The 21,901-nt window shown below is 47.5% G+C and overlaps 1 protein-coding gene across 1 annotated transcript in view; it reads left to right on the top strand.

Moving 5' to 3' along the window:
* LOC311245349 (talin-2-like) overlaps positions 1 to 20,853 on the top strand; it is a 201,869-nt gene extending 181,016 nt beyond the window's left edge. Inside the window, exons 41-45 of the mRNA XM_084335192.1 lie at positions 836 to 961; positions 1,438 to 1,500; positions 1,610 to 1,792; positions 5,239 to 5,364; positions 18,320 to 20,853. Coding sequence (XP_084191318.1) covers positions 836 to 961; positions 1,438 to 1,500; positions 1,610 to 1,792; positions 5,239 to 5,364; positions 18,320 to 18,448 — 627 coding nt within the window. The 3' untranslated portion in view covers positions 18,449 to 20,853. The remainder of the gene's footprint in view (positions 1 to 835; positions 962 to 1,437; positions 1,501 to 1,609; positions 1,793 to 5,238; positions 5,365 to 18,319) is intronic.
* The last annotated feature ends 1,048 nt before the right edge of the window (positions 20,854 to 21,901 follow it).

Below are 21,901 nucleotides of genomic sequence, written 5' to 3'. Positions count from 1 at the left end.
AGTGACATTCACATTTTCTTAATATTTAGCCTATATGTGCTGAAATGTGCTCTTTTTCCACCATCGGAATTGCCAGCGTTTGCTTGTCGTGTCCACTTCACACCGAGGCTGATGCTGAAGTAGCACGACTAATCAGCATCAGTCCTAGCTGCAATCAACGTTATTATAGCACATCAATGTCAACCAGGTGTCTCGTTGCTTCCATCAAAGATCTGTGAGTGACTATTCTGTTATCCTTCTTCTCCTCCTCCACCGCCCTCTGTGTTCCCTCCCCTCCCTCCTGCTCCTCCCTCCCTCTCGCCCGGTGTAAGAAGGAGATCTCCTATCCAGCATGCCTCCCTGTGTCTCGCTGTAGACCCGGACGCCTCTCCGCAGGGCTCTGTCTGATATGTTTGATATATTAGGTTGTTATTCAGTCCAACTATATATCAAACATATTCCTACAGTGTCCCGCCCTGTCTGCAGCCACCTTATTGTGTTAATGAAGATCTCGCGGTCGGTGTGCCCTGCTGCCTTGAGGCAGAGGTGGCCATTTTGTAAATTGTTCCCCAAACCCCCCCCCCCCCAACATGCTGACCATCACGGGGTTCAGTTTGACAATGATGTGAAACTGGAATCAGGGAGTCCTTCTGCGTTATGGCCACAAGGTGTCGCCCTTGGAAACGGGATGGTGTTGGCCAGTGTTGCTTTGGTTGAAAGACACGGCTGAGTTATGTCAAATGACAACATAATTATGAAGTAGCTGGTTATGTTTACATTAGCTACCTCTTAGATACAGTTATACACTACTAGCACAGCAGTGACCTTGAAATTAATATGTGGTTCCACTTTCCAGCAGGCAGATGAAACGCTGGACTTTGAGGAGCAGATCCTAGAAGCGGCAAAGTCCATCGCCGCGGCAACCAGCGCTCTGGTCAAGTCTGCCTCAGCGGCTCAGAGAGAGCTGGTGGCCCAAGGCAAGGTCAGTTGACACTCTCTCACCAAGCGCACATTACACATCACACATCAAACAAACACATCACACAAACACATCACACATCACATATCACACATCACATCACACAAACACATCACACATCACACAAACACATCACACATGACATCACACATCACACATCACACAAACACATCACACAAACACATCACACAAACACATCACACAAACACATCACAAACACATGACAGTGACACATCACACTAACATCACATATCACACAAACGCATAACACATTACACACAAACCCATCACACAAACACATCACACAAACGCATCACACATCACACACACAAACATATCACACAAACACATCACATAAACATCACACAAACACAAACACATCACACAAACACATCACACAAACAAGACGTGGCAGCACCCCATCACATGTTCTACTGTGCTAGCCTAGCATCTCTCTTTCTCACTCATTTGCCCTTCAGGTGGGATCCAATTCAGCCAATGCAGTGGACGATGGCCAGTGGTCGCAGGGTCTCATATCCGCCGTGAGTTCAGTATTACCGGCTACATTTAAGATAGTTTAAGATGAATACAGTTGAGGTGGAGGTGAGTCGTGGCTATATACATAATGGTTGTGTCCGGTGCTCCCTGTAGGCACGTATGGTGGCGGCAGCCACCAGTAACCTCTGTGAGGCGGCTAACGCCTCGGTGCAGGGCCACGCCAGCGAGGAGAAGCTCATCTCCTCCGCCAAGCAGGTGGCAGCCTCCACGGCACAGCTCCTGGTGGCCTGCAAGGTGAAGGCCGACCAGGACTCAGAAGCCATGAGGAGACTGCAGGTGAACCCGGCTTGATGTTTTAGGAGAACTTCCAGTTTTCTTCCACTTCAACCTAGTATGCATTTTAGAGGTGGAAATGACCAGGGACCTCCATGATTCAATTCAATTGACCTATCTCAAACCCTGCCCCTCTTGTCTTGATCCTCCAATCACAATTGTCGCTTTCCTCTGACAAACGTTTGGGATCGAGAAAAGTGGGTGGGATTTGATATAGGTCAGTTGACCAATTTCGAGCTCTGCTCACTCTCAGTTTGACCGAGCAAAGGAAAGCTTATCTCTTACAGTAAGTACTGTTGTTACACTCCATTGTTGAAAACCGAGTCAGTAGAATTGACGTCATTAACTGTTAAGAGAGTTTGAATTAACACACAATGCCATGAAAAAGAACACAATCACAACTCTGAAAACTAGACTTAAAATGTGTATGTCATTTTACAGACCCCTACCTGCACCGTGTGTATACTGTTTCCTTTTACTCAAAGTATTGTGACGAATCTGGTGGGGACCAGACTCGCCACAGTTCAAATACAAACAAATTCAAAAGGTCCACACAAGAGCAATATCAATCAATACGAATATTTATTGAATTAAGGCAAAAATCCAGTTTGATAAGCAAGAGAATGGTCATAGACAGTCCGGTGGTCAAAAACACAAAACAGGCTCGCCAACAGAAAAAGGGATTGTTCAATACTCAGGGTAGTCGTCCGGTCCAGGGTCAGTACACAAGGAGGAATCTCAGCCAGTCCAGGGTCCAGTACACAAAGAACACCTACTCGCTTTCTCCTCACCTCTCACTACCTCTCACCGTCACAACTCTGAATGCTCAATCTCTCTCTCTCAATAACACAACTCCTACACAGCTCTTCTTCTTCTTCTTCTTCTTATTGAGGTTTAACGGCGGCCGACCACTTGTTAGGGTATGTGCCGCCATCTACTGGTACCCTTTACCTCCTACAAAACCCAATTCCCCTCACCTTCTTGGAGTGCAACTAATGCTGCTACTTCCCAATTGAGCCCCCCTCTGCGAGACACTCCTTGCCCCCTGCTGCCTGACTCTGTACACCTTGGTCACCCGCTGCCCCCTTATTCAATTCCCTAACCACCTCCTCCAATGTCAGACCTTCCATACCCAGATGTTGAACCGCTATCCTAACAATCATCTTTGTTCTATCTGTTCTACCCTCAATCTTTGCCGCAGTATTAATTACCCCTGCCACGAAGCCCACAATACTCAATTTCTCCTCCCACACCCTCTCTCTATCCTCCTGCCCTACCCTTTCTGCCAACTGCCCTTCTACAAACCCCTGCACCCTAACTTGACTTCCTTGTCCTACCCTCCTAGCCGCCTCTGCATACGATAACTTACCCTCCCTTCTAACACTCTGAACCACTACCTCCCTCTTCATCACCTCACACCCCCTAAACGCTACACTATGCTCCCCTCCACAACTACAACACCATAGCTTCACTCCCTCTCCACACTTCCCATAGTCATGCTCCCCGCCACACCTAGCACACCTCTGTCCCTTCCTACATGAAACTGCTATATGACCAAATTCCTGGCACCTGTAACATCTCAGAGGACTCTGAACAAATTCCCTAACCCTATACACCCCACTCCCTACATACACCTTACTTGGAACAACCTCACCTTCAAACTTAATCACAACCGTCTCCGTCACTACCCTATCTGCCCCCCTCTTCATCCTTTCTGCACCATTAACTTTCCCATTACGCACATCTCTCCCCAACTCTTCCACCAGCTGCTCTACGCTAACCTCCACCGAAACCCCAGCTATCACCCCCTTACATCCCCCCTCCCTCTTCTCCCCTACTCTCACAACCTTAATTATACCCACCCCTCCAATGCTCCTCACCTTCCTAGCCCTCTCCACCTGATCCACACTAACACACCCTACGGCCAGATTCCCATCCTCCAAAACTCTCGCATACTTTACCTCCCCTAATTGCTTACCTATGAGTTTGGGCAACTCGAAAAATCCTAATTTCCGCACTCCCCCCTTCCCCTCAAACCTAACCACTATATGAATCACTCCTGCAACACCATTACCTACACCCTCGCCTTCTGACCCACTCGAGCTATCTCCCCTACCCTTCTTCCTCTTTATCCCCTTCCCACTGTCCCTGCTCCTCTTCTCCACCTTACTCCACCCTTCTCCCCCGCTCTCACCCCCCTCCATACTTTCACCATCTGACTCCCTTCCCCTGTCACTACCATCCCCGTCCCTACCGACACCTCCCTCGCTCTCACTACCCGCCCCAGCTTCCTACACAGCTCAACTTACTCCTCTCTATCCTAGTGTTAATGTAGTCTGTGGGACTGGGTGTGTGCACGTGAGATGTGTGTCAACTAATTATGCGCAGGTGTATTCTATCAGTACTAATCAGCTAGTGTGTGTGTCGGGAGTGTGTGCATGTGAGATTAGTGTGACTAATGCTGCGCAGGTGTATTCTATCAGTACTAGGGGTGTAACGGTACGTGTATTCGTCCCACGAATTTACGGTACGGGCTTCACAGTGTGGTACGCGCAGCCATACGAAGAATACGTCTCATACCACTAGGTGAAACTAGGGTTGCACATTTTACAAATCTATGCTCAATATCTTTACTTTACTTTACACTGGCTTGCATTGATCTTTAACAAAGTTAAATTGAAGTTAAAATTGAAGTTAAATCCTCCATTGAAGTTAAATACTCTACAAGTGAAACTGAAACTAAGTTGTTGCATAAGTTGTTAAGGCGGCAGTAGGCAATTAATTTACTCATTGGATGCCTGAACACAGAATGACACCAGTATCACTGACTACCACGGCAAGCCTATAGAATATCATTCTATTTAATAATAATAATTATAAATAATAATAATTATAAATATTTTTTTCCTGTTGTACCGAAATCGTACCGAACCGTGACACCAATACAGAGGTACGTACCGAACCGTGGCTTCTGTGTATCGCTACACCCCTAATCAGTACTAATCAGCTACCTAATTGACTCTACTCCTCCTGTGGCAAATATATCCCATCCTTCAGATATCCATGGGAGGGGGGAGGAGATCTGTCACAGTATATATTCAGATTAAATTATATATTTTTGTATCTATTGCCTATATTTATTGCCCAGATACATACAGGCATACAGACCCTCATCTGCACCTTTGTTTACACAGATAAAATTATACCCTGCCCATAACTGTACCTCTCCTCCCCCTCTCCCCCGTGCTGCTATGACGCCCACATTTACCTCAAGGGGATCAATAAAGGAATATCTTATCTTATCTTATCATATATCGTATCATATCGTATCTTATCTTTATCATTTTTCAGCATGGATGCAGAATGTGCCAAGGCTAGATTTGTACATGTTATTCCTCCCTCCCCTGATCCCTGTTGTCATGCTAACGTTGAGGCTGTCCTCCCTACAGGCTGCTGGTAACGCAGTAAAGCGGGCGTCTGACAACCTGGTGAAGGCGGCTCAGAAGGCAGCGTTTGACAAGGCGGACGACGACAGCGTGGTGGTGAAAACAAAATTTGTGGGAGGGATAGCACAGGTGAGATGATTTTTTTCTATTAGCCCCAATTTATTAAAAGCTATTTTAAAAAAAAATTAAATCCCAAGAAACTGTGGTAATTTCACAAAGATTCTTGGAACACTTTGACTTACTGTATGTACGTCGGTCATCTTGGTCAGAGTGTATATTCCACCACAAGCAAACACAGGTGACGCGCTCTCCAGGCTACATGACGAGGTAAATAGAATCCAAGCAGCTAACGTTGACGCTGCTATTGTGGTTGTGGGTGATTTCAATAGCGCCAACCTGAGAAGAGTATTGCCAAACTTCTACCAGCATGTGACTTGTACTACCAGAGGCGGGAATATTTTAGACCATTGTTACTCGCAATTTAAGTGTGGATACAAGTCTCAGGCTGCCAGTGGCTTCGGCAAATCTGACCATGACGCCATCTTTCTTTCACCAAAATATAAACAAAGTCTCAAGCGCGCCCCAGTAGTATCGCGAGATGTGCAGCGATGGACTGTGGAGTCAGAGGAGACACTCCAGGCTGCACTTGAATGTACAGACTGGAGTGTGTTCCGCGACAACACAGATAACATTAATGACTACACGGATACAGTGCTGGACTTTGTTTGTACTTTGGTGGAAGAAACAATCCCCTCTACCACAATTAGAGTTTACCCAAACCAAAAGCCTTGGGTAGATAAATCCGTCCGTGAGGCTCTGAAAGCGCGCACCTCAGCCTACAACGCCGGGCTTGTGGCAGGCAACATGAATGACCACAAGGTGGCAAGATACAACGTTAGGAGGGCAGTAATAGAAGCAAAAAGGCGCTACAGGGATCAAATTGAACTTCAATATGAACAGGCTGACTCTAGAGCCATGTGGCAGGGCCTCAGAACGATGACAGATTACAAAGGCAACTCCCTCAAACTGAACAGTGACCTCCTTAGCAAATTATCTCAATACCTTCTATGCGAGGTTTGAGGCTGGGAATAACATCACCAGCCTACAAACCACTGCAATAGAGGGGGGGGGGGCGCTGCTGATGGAGATTCAGTGTTCAGGATAACAGAACATGAGGTGAGGAGGACCTTTAAGAAAGTGAATATCAGGAAGGCAGCAGGACCGGACGGCATCCCCGGCCGCGTCCTAAAAGTCTGTGCTGACCAACTGGCCCCGGTATTCACTGACATATTTAACCTGTCCTTAGAACAGGCTGTCATCTCCACCTGTCTGAAGAAGTCCACCATTATCCCTGTACCCAAAAAATCCAAGCCTGCTTGCCTCAACGACTACCGCCCTGTAGCTCTCACCTCCATAGCCATGAAGTGCTTTGAGAAGCTAGTGAAGGGCTACATCTGCTCCTCCCTCCACATCAACCTGGACCCCCTGCAATTTGCATACCGCCCCAACAGGTCCACGGAGGACGCCATAGCCCATGTGCTGCACACAGCAGCATTACACCTGGACAAGAGGCAGGGGAACTATGTGAGAATGCTATTCATCGACTACAGCTCAGCATTCAATACCATAGTCCCCTCCAAACTCATAGCCAAGCTCAGGGACCTGGGCTTGAACTATGACCTCTGCCAATGGGTCTTGGACTTCCTGACGGGCAGACCCCAGGTGGTGAGAGCAGGCAACTGCACCTCCTCATCCATCACTCTCAACATAGGGGCCCCCCAGGGCTGTGTTCTGAGTCCCCTCCTCTACTCCCTGTACACACATGACTGCGTGGCACAGCGGAACAACAACACAATCAGCAAATTTGCTGACGACACAGTAGTGGTGGGCCTGATCTCTGCAAACGACGAGAGGGCCTACCTGGAGGAGGTTAAGGATCTAGCGGGATGGTGTCAAGAGAACTGCCTCTCCCTGAACGTCAGCAAAACAAAGGAGATGATTGTGGACTTTAGGAGGTCGGGGGTCAGGGACTACAGCCCCCTCAGCATCGATGGGGCACCGGTTGAGAGAGTGAACAGTTTTAAGTACCTCGGAGTCCACATATCCGAGGACTTGACATAGGGCAGGGCGATATGGCCAAAAACGGTATCGCGATAAAATAATAAAATAATTTTCATATCACTCGATATCGATAATTATCGTCGATATACATGAAATTATTATTTCTGTTAAGTTTAATTAACTTCTTATGCCCGGCACCGGCGGGCTATTAAGATAGACTCCCTTTTTTTGCTGCGGTAGAACGAAGACGTCACTACGAGACGAGGTTGGAGAGCCAACCCTTTGAGAAGCTTTGTGGTCCCGGGCCGGCTTGAATTCTCCATGAATGTGTCCATATAAATCCATTTAGTTAGATCCAACTGTACTGTCTGAATGAATGTTTCTTGTGATTATGGGTGATTTCCGACCACCAAAACAACTGAATGTCTCGTCTCGAGTTGATGTCGTTGTTGTTGTTGTTGTTGTTGTTGTTGTTGTTGTTGTTGTTGTTGTTGTTGTTGTTGTTGTTGCTGCTGCGAGGTACTTGCATAGGTAGTTGCATCAGTTCCAGGCGCAGCACGAACTTCAATGGTTCTTGTTCGTGGCTGTCGGCTAACGCCACCACTCCTTTCCGACTGAATGCGTTTGCATTCAGTGTACTCTAATGAGTGATAAACTTTTAGGTGATAGAACATGTTTGTTGTGTTCCCCGTTTTTGTTAGCACCGGTCGTCGACACAGTTTGCAGCAAACGCTGCTCTGATTTTTGTCCGACTTTAAAAAGCCAAAATGTGTCCATACTGCCGACGTCGAAACACTTTTCTTATTAACAATTTCCTCTACATTTGAGGCGCTAAGGCTTGCGGTAGGCGTAGGGTTGTCATCTCCTTCGCTGTCGCCATCTCCTTCACTGGAATTTTCATGCATTTTCCTAACTAAAGTTGCTAAACTAATCTCCTCGGAAATCTAAACCAAAACAGTAGCACATCTGGAGCTGTGGTGCGTAAGCGTGTCATCACGTAACGTAGCTCTATTCCTGATTGGTTGTTAGTGCGTGTGCTGATATCCAAGCTTGGAAAATTGATATATCGAAACTTTGCGACCACGTTTCATGTTTATTTTGAGGAAATAATTTATCGCGATAATTATCGTTATCGTTTTATCGCCCAGCCCTAACTTGACATGGACCACACACATTGACAGTGTTATCAAGAAGGCACGACAACGCCTCTACTTCCTTAGGCGCTTAAGGAAGTTCAACGTGAGCCAGAAGATCCTCAAGAACTTCTACTCATGCACAATCGAGAGCATCCTGACTGGCAATATCACCTCCTGGTTTGGGAATAGCACTGCACAAGACAGTAGCAGACTACAGAGAGTGGCCCGTTCAGCCGAACGCACAATTGGAGGGGGGCTTCCCACTCTCCAAAGCATTTACAACAAGCGGTGCATGGGCAAGGCGAAGAGAATAATCAAAGACTCCAGCCACCCAAACAACTGCCTCTTTGAACTGCTGCGGTCAGGCAAGCGATACCGGAGTCTCATGGCAAGCACAGAAAGACTCAGAAGAAGCTTCTATCCCCAGGCCATCAGGTTGCTCAATGAACAATGATTGCTCAATGAACAAGGATTGAACAATGAACAATCGTAACAACCATCAAATGCACTCACAGCACACACATCTGTTACGATACGATACGTGGTGGTAGAACCCAAGGCAGCAGGAAGAATAAGCAGGGAAATGAGGCAGAGTCGATGATCACAATTCAGAGTGTTTACTCAAAAGTACATATGAGTACAACAATAGGCACAGCCGTGCTGACACTATAAACCAAACCTAACCAGAAAACGGACATAACACACAAAATCAAAGATGACAAAAGAGAAACTAATATACACGTACTTTTGGACAGAGCAACACTAATAGGACGAATGTTTGATACATACAGCACAGGAACAACGACAGCACAGGACCAGGTAACATGAAGGAATGTCTCCACACCCAGGTGAGGGCAAGCCACACATAAATAGCAACCCTAATTACTAATTGCCCCCAGCTGGGGGGAGACACAGCACAGAGCAAAACAACACACTACCAATAATAATCAATACGTCAAACAACACTACACAGGGAAACCAATTTACACCAGGGTGGGGGAGTTCAACAACAACAACATACACTGTGACATCCCATTAATCATTCCATTAATTACAGTAAGCAAGTGAGTGATGACATCTATTAACAGTGTCTGAACCAACTGGCTCGTCTGGCCACAAGAGGAAGGTAGAGGAGGTAGTAGACCAATGTTAGGAGGTAGGGGACCAGGTAGGCGACCATTGTCAGGAGGGAGGAAATGTTCACCATTATTCATATAGCCGGACCCGCAAGGCCCGGCCCTGGGAACGTTACACACATCCACACGCACACACTCACTTTAAACAAACAACTCACTGCTCCACCCACTTTACCCACTTTAGAACACCTAAACACACTTTATATTTATTGGCAAATAATTTGCACTACAACCCATACCTCATTACACCTTACAGTAAATTGTACCTCATCCCATTTCTGCATTGTACTGTATAGTATATTGTCAGGATGGAGGTAGGTGAGTTCCAATAGTTGTAGGCAATCACAGAGACGGAGAAGGTATACTCTTGAACAGGTTCGACTTTAATAGTAAAGAACACAAAGAGTAATACTAGGATACTATGCCAAAGGCAAAGGAACGAGAGAATAGATAATGGAGCTTAGTGGTGGTCCAGAACTGGAACCGGCCGTGTTATCTCCGAACGCCTATAGTGAAGACCTGATGAATGACAAGCAGAGGAAAGGAATGTTAAATAGCCACCAAATACCAACATTCCACACACACCCCTGTGACAGCCAATCAGAAGCCAACCCCTAAGTGAGGGAAAAACAAGTGACAGCAGTCAGGTGACAGATGACAGAGAAGGTGGGTGGTTCCCGACCGTAGTCAGGAACCAGAATAGTAACAGTACCCTCCCCCGACGAACGGCACCAGACGTTCACCTGGGGGCCTCGGGATTCAGCCGCCGGAAATCAACGATTAGGCTGGGATCTAAAATATCCCATTGAGGCACCCAAGAACGCTCTTCTATCCCGTACCCCTCCCAATCCACCAAGAACTGAAACCCCCTACCCCTTCGCCTACAACCCAGTATCCTCCGCACCGTGTAAAAGGGTTGACCACCAATAAACCGAGGCGGAGGAACCGTAGGCAGTGGCGGGGCCAAGGGCGATGAGAGGAACGGCTTCAACAGGGACACATGAAACGTCGGATGAACCCTCATAGAGCTCGGAAGCCGTAGCCTGTAAGCCACAGGATTCACCCGACGTACCACTTTAAAGGGCCCTATAAAGCGAGGAGCCAGCTTCCTGGATTCCACCCGGAGAGGGATATCCCGGGTGGAAAGCCAAACCCGCTGCCCAGGACGGTAAACCGGAGCCGGACGACGCTTGCGGTTAGCCTGCCGCTGGGTACTAACCGAAACCTTCTGCAGCGCCGCCCGGACCTGCTTCCACGTCCTGCGGCAGCGAGCCACGTGTGCCTGGGCCGAGGGCACCTCCGCTTCCTGCTGGTTGAAAACCATACTGACACTGAAAGGGAGACATACCGGTAGAGGAGGAGAGGAGGGTATTATGCACGTACTCAGCCCATGCCAACCTCCTACTCCACAACGTAACATCTCAAGACCCCCTCCAGGTCCTGGTTGACGCGCTCCGTCTACCCGTTCGAGACCGGCGGCAAACGCCTTCCAGAACCTGGAAGCGAACTGAGGACCCCGGTCCGACACGATATCCACCGGAAGCCCGTAGACCCGAAAGACATGCTGTATCACCAGATCAGCAGTCTCTCGGGCCGATGGAAGCTTGGGGAGAGGAACAAAGTGAGCCGCCTTAGAGAACCAGTCCACCACCACCAAAATGGCGGTGAACCCGTCCGAAAGGGGGAGGCCAGAAATAAAGTCCAGGGATATGTGCGACCAGGGCCGTTTAGGAATAGGAAGCGGCCGGAGGAGACCTGCTGGTGCACGGCGAGAGGTCTTACTGCGAGCGCACATCTGGCAGGCCGCCACAAAGGAACGCGTATCCCCCTCCACTGTCGGCCACCAGAACCTCCTACGGATAAATTACAGGGTCCTGGTGGCCCCAGGGTGGCTGGTGAGGGATGAGGCATGTGCCCACTGCAGCAAACGTGAGCGTGCCGCCTTGGGCACATACGACTGCCCCGGAGGGCCCCCGCCAGGATCGCGTCAGCGCCGACCTTACCACCTTATCTATGCCCCAAGAAACGCGTGCCAAAATCAAGGCCGGTGGAATAATGGGATGGGGCTGCTCCTCCCGACCAGGAAGATCAAACTGGCGCGATAACGCGTCGGGTTTGATATTCTTGGACCCGGGCCTATAGGAGATGGTAAATCGAAATCGTGTGAAGAATAACGCCCACCTGGCCTGGCGAGCGTTAAGGCGTTTAGCCCCTTGGATGTAAGCCAAGTTGTTATGATCGGTCCAAACAATGAAAGGATGTGCCGCCCCCTCCAACCAATGTCTCCATTCCTCCAGTGCCAATTTGATAGCCAACAACTCCCGATTACCCACGTCGTAGTTGCGCTCGGCTGGCGACAGACGGCGAGAAAAAAAAGCACACGGGTGCACTTTCCCATCCTTTAAGCACCTCTGAGAGAGCACCCCCCCCACCACGATGTCAGAGGCATCCACCTCCACAATGAACAGAACCTCCGCATCGTGGCGGATCAATACAGGAGCGGATGTAAACCGACGTTTGAGATCGCAGAAGGCCGACTCTGCCCTAGGCGACCATTCAAAGCCAGGGAGAGAGGCCTTAGTGAGAGCTGTTAACGGATTGGCTAAGGCGCTAAAGTTGCGAATAAAGCGGCTGTAAAAATTTGCAAAGCCCAAAAACCGTTGTAACCCCTTGAGCGACGAAGGCCGTGGCCAGTCCAAGACTGCACTCACCTTGGCCGAATCCATGCGTAGATCACCCTTCGTCAACACAAAGCCCAGGAAGGAAACGGTATCAGTGTGAAACACACACTTCTCGGCCTTAACGAATAGTTGATGCTTGAGGAGACGTCTAGCACCTCCCAAACATGCAGTTGGTGTTGCACCATATCGCGAGAAAAAATTAGGATATCATCTAGGTAAACAAACACCGACACCCCAATCAAGTCTCGCAGCACGTCGTTAACCAGGGCTTGGAAGACTGCCGGAGCATTAGCCAAACCAAAGGGCATGACCAAATACTCATAGTGACCATTAGGCGTATTAAATGCAGTCTTCCACTCGTCTCCTTCTCTAATCCTGACTAGATTGTATGCATTACGTAAGTCAAGTTTAGAAAAGACCTGCGCCCCCTGTAAGCACTCAAAGGCTGTGTCCATGAGAGGTAAAGGATATCGGTTCTTGATGGAAACGTCATTCAATCCCCTATAATCAATGCACGGACGCTGATCCCCATCTTTTTTGTCAACAAATAAGAAACCAGCGCCGGCCGGGGATGTGGAAGGACGTATGTGCCCCGCAAGCAATGCCTCCTCAATGTAGGTGTTCATGGCCAAGGTCTCGGGGCGTGAGAGAGAGAACATTCGCCCGCGAGGCGGGGAGGTACCGGGTAGGAGATTAATGGGACAGTCGTATGATCTATGAGGCGGTAGTGCTTTAGCACGCGTTTTGCTAAAAACGTCCGCCAGGTCCCAATAGATCTCAGGAACCCCTATCAAATCGGGATTAGAGGGTGGAACAGAATCTGCAACGCTCCCCACCATCCTGGAGAGAGAAGAAGGAGAAAAAAGAGAAGAGGGGGAGGGAGACAAGGGAGTGGACAAACTCTCGCCGACGACCGACTTCACGTCTAGGAAAGCCAACCTCCTTGGCAGAGATAGCCTCAGGCTACTAGCAAATAGCCTAGTACTCTGCCACTTTGACTATGGTAGCGTGTCGTGGTTCGAGGGCCTGACAGTGAACATAAAAAAGAAGCTTCAGGTTTCCCAAAATAAGCTGGTAAGGGTGGTAATGGGTCTTGGCCCTCGCACCCACATAGGGAGGAGTCACTTCCAGGAGCTTAACTGGCTTCCTGTGGAGGCCAGAGTTACCCAGCTCAGACTGAACATAGTGCACAATATCATAAACCAAAGGTCCCCTAGATACCTCCAGAACTACTTCACCCCGGTCAACGAATCCCACAACCACAGAACTAGAGCAAGCATAGCTAACCTGAAGCCTGCTTCTTTCCGATCCAAACTGGGCCAGTGCTCCCTTACTTTCTCTGGAGCCCAGGATTGGAACAAGCTGCCTATCCCCATCAAACAGAGCTTGAGCCTCCACAGCTTCAAGAGAAGCGTCAGGAAGTGGCTCATGGACAGAATAGAGGAATAGACCCCTATAGTTTGAATGGGTTTCCAATCAGTTTTTAGTTATTGTGGGGTATACAATTTTAGCGATAGGTTAGTCTTTTAATGTTTTAAATGTATGAGTTTTGTGTTATTGTCAGTTTTTAGTTATTGTGGGGTATACAATTTTAGCGATAGGTTAGTCTTATAATGTTTTAAATGTATGAGTTTTGTATTATTGTCGTGTTTTTGTTGTTGCCTAACAGCCCTGGGACCATGACGGAAATAAGGGTTTTACTCTTTCTCATGTTATCCTTTGGATCCTTGTTGTGTGTTTTTATTCCATCAATAAAATCAAAATCACGTCGACCTCCGTTGAGAGCTTGCCCGTGCACCAATTAATATTACGTATACATGAAGACAACCAGGGATGAACCAACACCATTACAGAATAGGGGGAGACAATGACAAATAATTGAACCCACTCCCACCCCCCACCCGCCACCCGGATGTGTATAGGAACAGTGCGTTGAGTGACGCTCCCACTGCCCAGGGGCTGACCGTCCAGGGCGTAGACCGGAATAGGAACCCCCAACTCTTCTACCGGGATTCCCCATTCTCTCACCAACCCCAAGTGAATGAAATTGCCCGCCGCCCCTGAGTCAATGAGAGCCTTCGTTCCCCTAACGTTACCCCCACAGTTAACCGCCACCTCCAGAAATGTACGTGTGTCTGATGGTAGTGCTGGGGTAAGCCCACCTGCTGGCGCCCTCTCGAGGCCCGGCGGAGCACCTCCTCTTCCCGACTGGCGCCGAGTTGAGCCAGCCTGTTCCCGACAGCTGCCGAAACGATGACCGGTGCGGCCGCACCGGAAGCAGCGTCGCTCCTCGATGAAGCGCCGCCGCTCGTCGTCTGAGAGCGACAGCGCCCCAAGCTGCATGGATTAATACCCAGTGGCCCACTCGTGTAATGCGGGAAAGTATCAACAACGGGAGGAGAAAGGACACGTACCTGGGTAGTATCTTCACGCTCCCTCTCTCTCTCCCGATGTCGGTTGTCCATCCGTATGGCGGTGTTGATGAGCGTTTTCCAGCTGCTCAGGGATCTCACGCACGGCGAACTCGTCCCTCATCCGTGCGGAGAGTCCCTTGAGGAACAGGACCACACAAGGAATTTCCGGCCAAGCTGCCTCCCGAGCCACGATCCGAAATTCGATGGCGTAATCTGAGACCGTGCGGAGGCCCTGCCGGCAGGCGAGAAGCCGCCCACCGGCCTCGAAGATCGAGAGTACTCTGCAAGTGTCGAATACCCTTCTCAACTCCCCGGTGAAGTCGTCCACACAGTCGCAGATAGTCGAACCGCTCTCCAATTCGGCCGTAGCCCAGGAGAGTGCTTGACCGGTGATGAGGGTGATAATATATGCGACTTGTGCTCTGGAAGAGGGAAATGAGCGTGGCTGCAGCTGGAACACGAGTGAGCACTGGGTGATGAACTCCCTGCATCCCTCTGGTGCTCCCGCGTAGCGGCCTGGTGCGGGTAGCCGTGGCTCCTGGGTCCGATCCTGGTGCCCAAGAGCTCCCCGACTCTCCTCGGTGTTGAACGTGGTGTTGAATGTGGTGTTGAATGCCGCCTCTCCTGCCGCCATCTTTCCCACCGTCGTCCTTACCCCAGCCACCTCGACTTGTGCCTGCTGGGCTGTGAGTAGCGCCGACTGCGCCGTCTCCTGCAACGAGCTGACGATCCCGCCCAGCCGAACCAACTCGGCGCTGACCAGATGTTGGTGTTCCTCCATGCGCTCCTGTGCACTCTTCTGTGCCCAGAGCATCTCCATGATTGCCTCCATGGAACTCTGATGGTCAGGTCTTCTGTCAGGATGGAGGTAGGTGAGTTCCAATAGTTGTAGGCAGTCACAGAGACGGAGAAGGTATACTCTTGAACAGGTTCGACTTTAATAGTAAAGAACACAAAGAGTAATACTAGGATACTATGCCAAAGGCAAAGGAACGAGAGAATAGATAATGGAGCTTAGTGGTGGTCCAGAACTGGAACCGGCCGCGTTATCTCCGAACGCCTATAGTGAAGACCTGACGAATGACAAGCAGAGGAAAGGAATGTTAAATAGCCACCAAATACCAACATTCCACACACACCCCTGTGACAGCCAATCAGAAGCCAACCCCTAAGTGACAGCACTAAATGACAGGGAAAAACAAGTGACAGCAGTCAGGTGACAGATGACAGAGAAGATGGGTGGTTCTCGACCGTAGTCAGGAACCAGAATCGTAACAGTATATAGTATATTGTATTGTAACTCAGTTACTTTTCTACTCTGCATTGTACATTGTATATATGTATATATTGAACACTTTTTGTGTACGTACTTGACTTCTATTTTATACTTACTATACTTTTTAATACTTATCTATTTTTATCTAGCACAATCTCTGGAGCAAAACAGAAAGAAGCATTTTATATAAAAGTATTCTGTACTTCTGTATGACAACTAATAAAGAAACTTGAAACTTGTGGCCAAACACCATATTTTAAGACGCTGATGTGGTCACAGATAACGTCTTAACACTTTGGGTGCCAAAAACAATTCAAGTCATTTCTGGGCCTAAGTCGTTCAGTGCCAAAAACTACTTAAGTCGTTTCTGGGTCGTTATTCCTTTTTTCGATATTTTTATTCTTTATCCACCCAGGGAGCCTGTTGTTACATATGGAATGAGTCTGAGGTCCCCAAGGTGCAATACCGGCCACATCCCGCTAGACGGCGGTATCGAGCACCCTTTGCAACCTTGTATCCTTCTTTGTGGGACGGCCAAACGGCTCCGGTTTCATGTTTTCTTGACGGGCGAGGGCAGCCGTTCTGCCGGTTCCATCGAAGCGCGTCAAATAACCCCGATCCATATGTTGTGGTGGATTATGCCGTGGGCCAAATGGGCATTGGATGTACCAGATGGCGATCAAACAATTGGAATATTATTTTTGGAATACTCCCGATCACAGGTAAGAATGATCTGACGTCAATTTTAGCTTGATCCTGCAATGCTTTTACACCGATCGGGCTGATAAGCGTGTTTAGTGTTCAATGCGAATGCCGTTACTGACAATCAAATAATCACAAACGACCCCCCCCTTTCATGCATTCATGATGGAACATAATACCTATGATATAGATTTGATTTCGGGATAATAGCGTATACAGGCAAGAAATGGCAACGTATATAGTGGAATGGACGTATAGGGCTTTAACTCAGCATTTCATGAATTACCCTAGACTGCTCTAAAACCATACTTATATTCACCACGGTATAACACGGGAACGTATGGATGGAAAAATTCATTCTTTTTCACATGTTGAACGATAGATAGGTGATGTCAAATGGGCCATAGTATTGTATCCATAGCTATAATATAGAATATAGTTATAGCTCTACAAACAAGGTGACGGATCCCTATCTATCTAGTGGTGGCGTCGCTACAGACGGCTTCATCTAATGGCTGGCACGGAAAGTGTTAAGGGTAAAGTTAAAGGTAACGTCTATTTTTATAAAAAGATTTGCCCTTTTCATCAAACTATTGTGCTTCTCGCCTGCTAGTTTTGAGTGACGCTAATCACATGACCTTTAATATGAGAGCAGTTCTTAGTCATTTCTTCTGTGTTTCAAATTATCCTGAAATAGTGGTACACCGCTGTGAATAAACAGCCCATCAGCTGTATTTGAAAGCTGTGGTTCACCAGGCATCCCCAGCTGCAGGAGCGTGAAGTCTCTGGAAGAGCTTTCAGATGCTCGCTCCCTTTTCTACGCTGCCTTTTCATTCATGGCCAAACTGGAAGTAATTGAAGAGTGGATGTATACGTATTCAAAAGCCTGAGGCCGCCCTCCACAGGAAGCTCCAGCATTCATCCAGGGTGGTTCGTCTCATATCTCCCACAGACGCACTGTGTGTGTGTGTGTGTGTGTGTGTGTGTGTGTGTGTGTGTGTGTGTGTGTGTGTGTGTGTGTGTGTGTGTGTGTGTGTGTGTGTGTGTGTGTGTGTGTGTGTGTGTGTGTGTGTGTGTGTGCGCGCGCGTTTACGTGTGTGTGTGTGCATTTACGTGTGTGCACGTGTGACTTCTCTACAAAGGCTGGTGGACCATAACCCACTCTCCACCATCCACAAAAGTTCTCTGCATAAGAAAATAAATACATACTTTGTGCAATACTTACATTTGAAGAAATTCCATTTGTTGCCACAGACAGGCTATGTTGATTATAGGTTTCATTTAACTGGCTTTAAAGAAGCCCCTGCTGGAACGATCTGAGAGGAATGAGCTGAATTCTCAGTGTTCCCAAGGAAAAATACTTGTTGATTATATATATCACTGATGTCCAGATGTTACTGAACTGGGCAAAATCACAGAACATTTTCTGTTGGATCATATGAACTCACTGAAGCTATTCATTTCTGTATACCACAGTAGTACAGTAGTACTCTGTTCCTCTATGTCCTGTATCGTTTTTTTGTCTCCAGAGTGCTACCATCTTATATTGCAAAAATTATTTAGTGTGACCTGAATCCATTGAAAATGTAGGTTTATTATATTCACAGACTTCCACACTGATAGGATAGGGTTAAGAGTAGACCAAACCCGTTCTCTAACTCCATCCTGTTGTCTCCAGATCATCGCCGCACAGGAGGAGATGCTGAGGAAGGAAAGAGAGCTGGAGGAAGCCAGGAAGAAGCTAGCTCAGATCAGACAGCAGCAGTACAAGTTCCTGCCCAGCGAACTGAGGGAGGACGAGAGCTGATTGGCCCCGAGTGGAGCAGGAAGTGGACCTCTGATTGGACATTCTTGTCACACAGAGAGAAAGACGTGGCTGATGTGCGATGGGCTGCTTTTCTCTCATATAACTGAGGATTATACAGCACTTGACGCAGGCATTTGGACCGGAGAAACAAGTGCCTGTGTGCTCTGTGGTGTTTTTGTATGCGTGTACGTGCGTGTGACACATGTGTGTATTTGTCAAGAGAATGGAGTTGACGTTGTAACTTCGATAAGGAGAAGTCGCTCCAGCTGTCTCTATAAGCAGAGTTAAGTAAAGTATATCTCACTGATCATAGCAGGCAATACGATAGGCATCACTGCTTAATGGACGTCCCTGGACCCAACAATTGCGGATCGAAAGCGTTGCCAACGGAGACGGTTCCGTGCTTGTTGAATGTGACATAAGCGGGTTTGAGCCAATGGGCACGGGTGGATGCTTTTGTCTGAGAACTGGCAGAAGTAACCTATAGGGATCCATAGTTTCCGTTTTGCATATATAACAACATTCGTAAGAGTCAATCAAAGTATGGCAGTGCCTCGATGCCTCGTTGTACCACCGGCTTGCATGCACCATGATGGCTATACCTATCAATGAAGCTACTAACCAATAGAGTAGAATGGAAAGACACTTGTATTTTACTAACATTAAATGTGAAACTTTGGGTTTTTCTGTCAAACTGGTCAACCTTTTTAGAAATGAAGTTTTTTTTTTGGTTTTCTTTATGGAAGCATAGTGTAGTAGATGTTCAGCTTAACACCAAACAGGAAGTGGCTGGTTGTGACAGGAGTGAATGATGCAGCAGCAGGAGTAATAGGTCAATAGCAGACACTAGCTATAAAGAATAAGAATAAACTGTTGATATAATTTCATCCCTTGTGTTTTTTGACGTTAGTTAACGACAAACCGATTTGTGTTTTCAACAGTCGATGGGCGAAACAGGCGTTGTTCGGTGAATAAGGTCTAATCTGTGACGTCATCCTTGGTGCTCCAGTCCCCACGACTCCCCCCATTCCCTCTCGCACGGCGAGCTGTTGCTAGGAAGCTTTGTTTACATTCTTTGTCGTGTTTGTACTCTCGTGTCTTTGTGTTTTAATTCCGATCTGATTGACAGAAGCCAGATCTGGTTCGGGAGCGCCGCTGTCCTGTTAGAAACGCAGTACAAACTGTTCTCCGCCCGTCGCCACAGGGGCGCCCTCTCACTTTAAGACTCTTCAATATAAAGCAATACATTATACTGTATATTATAGCAAATCAATGTGCAGTATTTGTTAGGAGATTGTGCGCGCAATCATGTCTGGCATGGGGCCATAGACAAGAAGGAGGCTGCTGGACGCACTGTTGAATGCACTGAGACGGCTAATACCCTTATGCACTGAAGAATGCGACTAATAGCTTCCATTAACTTCCATTTAGAGTGGATCCCTCGAACGAACGTAAGGAAATACACTCAGTGGCGACTTTATCGTTACACCTGCACACCTAATGAAGTGACCACACTCGACACAACTCAAAAGGTTTGAGCCTGGCCACTTTACCGGGTGTGCAGATTAACCTAAATATAGTAGTTTGCTTAAAACTCTGATTTGAGGGAAATCAGTTCGCTAGTAGCTCTTATTAGTAGATTAGCATAAGGATCCCACTTGGTAGTTACAGACGATTACGAACTCCTCAGTCCATTCTCGTCGGTGTCTGTTCTGCATTGTGTACTAGTGCCTTACTTGAGTCTGCTCGGTGTGAAGCAGGCTGGGTGGGAGGCCCAGCCTAGTAGTAGAGCTCTCTGGTGTGAAGCAGGCTGGGTGGGAGGCTCAGCCTAGTAGTAGAGCTCTCTGGATCAAAACGTATGCCAGTCTTTTGTCCCTCGTGTGGGTCTTAAAAACTGTCACCTACTGTAGTCCTATGCCATACAATACAATGCCTTGGCTGGTTAGCTAATCTGCCTACCACCCCTATATGCTGAGAGAGCGGGGGTACAGTATGTAGGATGGGAAGAATAACACTACACTGCATTCCATGAGCATGTGGCGAGTCGTGATTGAACTCTTTTTTTTAAAGACGAGACATTGCTCTGCCTTTTGAAGATCATTATGATTACACAAGTCCTCCTCCTTAAGTATCTGACCGAATGACTTCCTTGTTTTCGTTGTTTAACCACTATTAAAAAAATAAATCGATTGAATCATTTGAATTGTAATTGATTTAAATGTTAAGAATCATCCTGAGATATATTGTCGAAGCAATTTTGTCTGAGTATTGAGTACTGGAATAGGAAAACGTTACTATAGCTCTGTTATGAATAAGTGTTGTGCTTTATTTTAACAGACTGTGTTTAGTTTTATGATTTGATGCTGTATGTATAATATTTATCTGGTCACAAAAGTATTTTTTGTATTCACCAAAAAATTAAAAAAATATTTGAAGCACCTGTTTTAGTCATGCTATGATCATTGTGTTGCTTATTCATATATTTACTGTATATGCACCATTTGAATTGAGGAACTCAATTACTCAACAAATTCCTCATCAGTCATTCTACATTCTTTACAGTAGATGTCGGCATTATCCTTCGCAGGGCAGTTTGAGCAGGTCAGAGGGTGTTTGGAGAAATATGCTCCAGTGGAACGGCTTTGCAAAGTTTAACCAGACCAAATATGGACATGGTGGTGTAGGCTCTTCATTTCCCCCGGATCAGAGACCAGACCTCGGAACTATGCAAGAGATCCCCCTTTGGATCTTTGAGAGTAACGAGGAGACTACTTGTGCTTAATCTCGCACTGTAGGTTACACGCAGGCCTGATGTGAAAAAGACAAAGTTTAAAGGAACATGCCAACATTTTGGAAAATTTGCTTACCGCCTTATCCAGAGAGAGACAAGAAGATAGATACCAGTGTCCTCTCTGTGTGTTCAGTAGAAAGCTATCTGGCTGCATGTTAGCCTAGCTTGGCACAATTAATGGAAGCGGACATGACTGGTTAGCCTTCAGGAGAGGTGTTAGTTGGACAATGCCTAGGCTAACCGGTCATGTCCGCTTCCATTCATTGTGCTAAGCTAGGCTAACATGCAGCCAGATAGCTTTCTACTGAACGCACAGAGAGGAAACTGGTATCTATCTTTGTGTCGCTCTGGAGAAGGCGGTAAGCTAATTTCCCAAAGTGTTGGCGTGTTCCTTTAACTAAGAGAAAACCCATTCCAGCGCCGTTGACGGGCCGCCGCTTGTAACGGGCACTGTTGAAATCCTGTGGCCGTTTTCAACAGAACACTACAAATCAAGCCGGGTTTGAACTCGTTCTTCTCAGGTGACAGTTACTCCCTTCCTGGCACGGAACATCTCTCTCGGTGTCTGGAGCTTATAGGGACAGAGTGTATGAGGGATGGTCAGAGGTGCCCAGTACAATACACACTCGCAGCCTGCCTTAATGAACACCATATTTGGCTGT

Source organism: Notolepis coatsorum (assembly GCF_963971535.1).
Source record: "Notolepis coatsorum genome assembly, chromosome: 18".
Taxonomy (NCBI): Eukaryota; Metazoa; Chordata; class Actinopteri; order Aulopiformes; family Paralepididae; genus Notolepis; species Notolepis coatsorum.
Note: the sequence above shows the minus strand (reverse complement) of the source record. Positions and strands in the feature narration are given on the sequence as shown.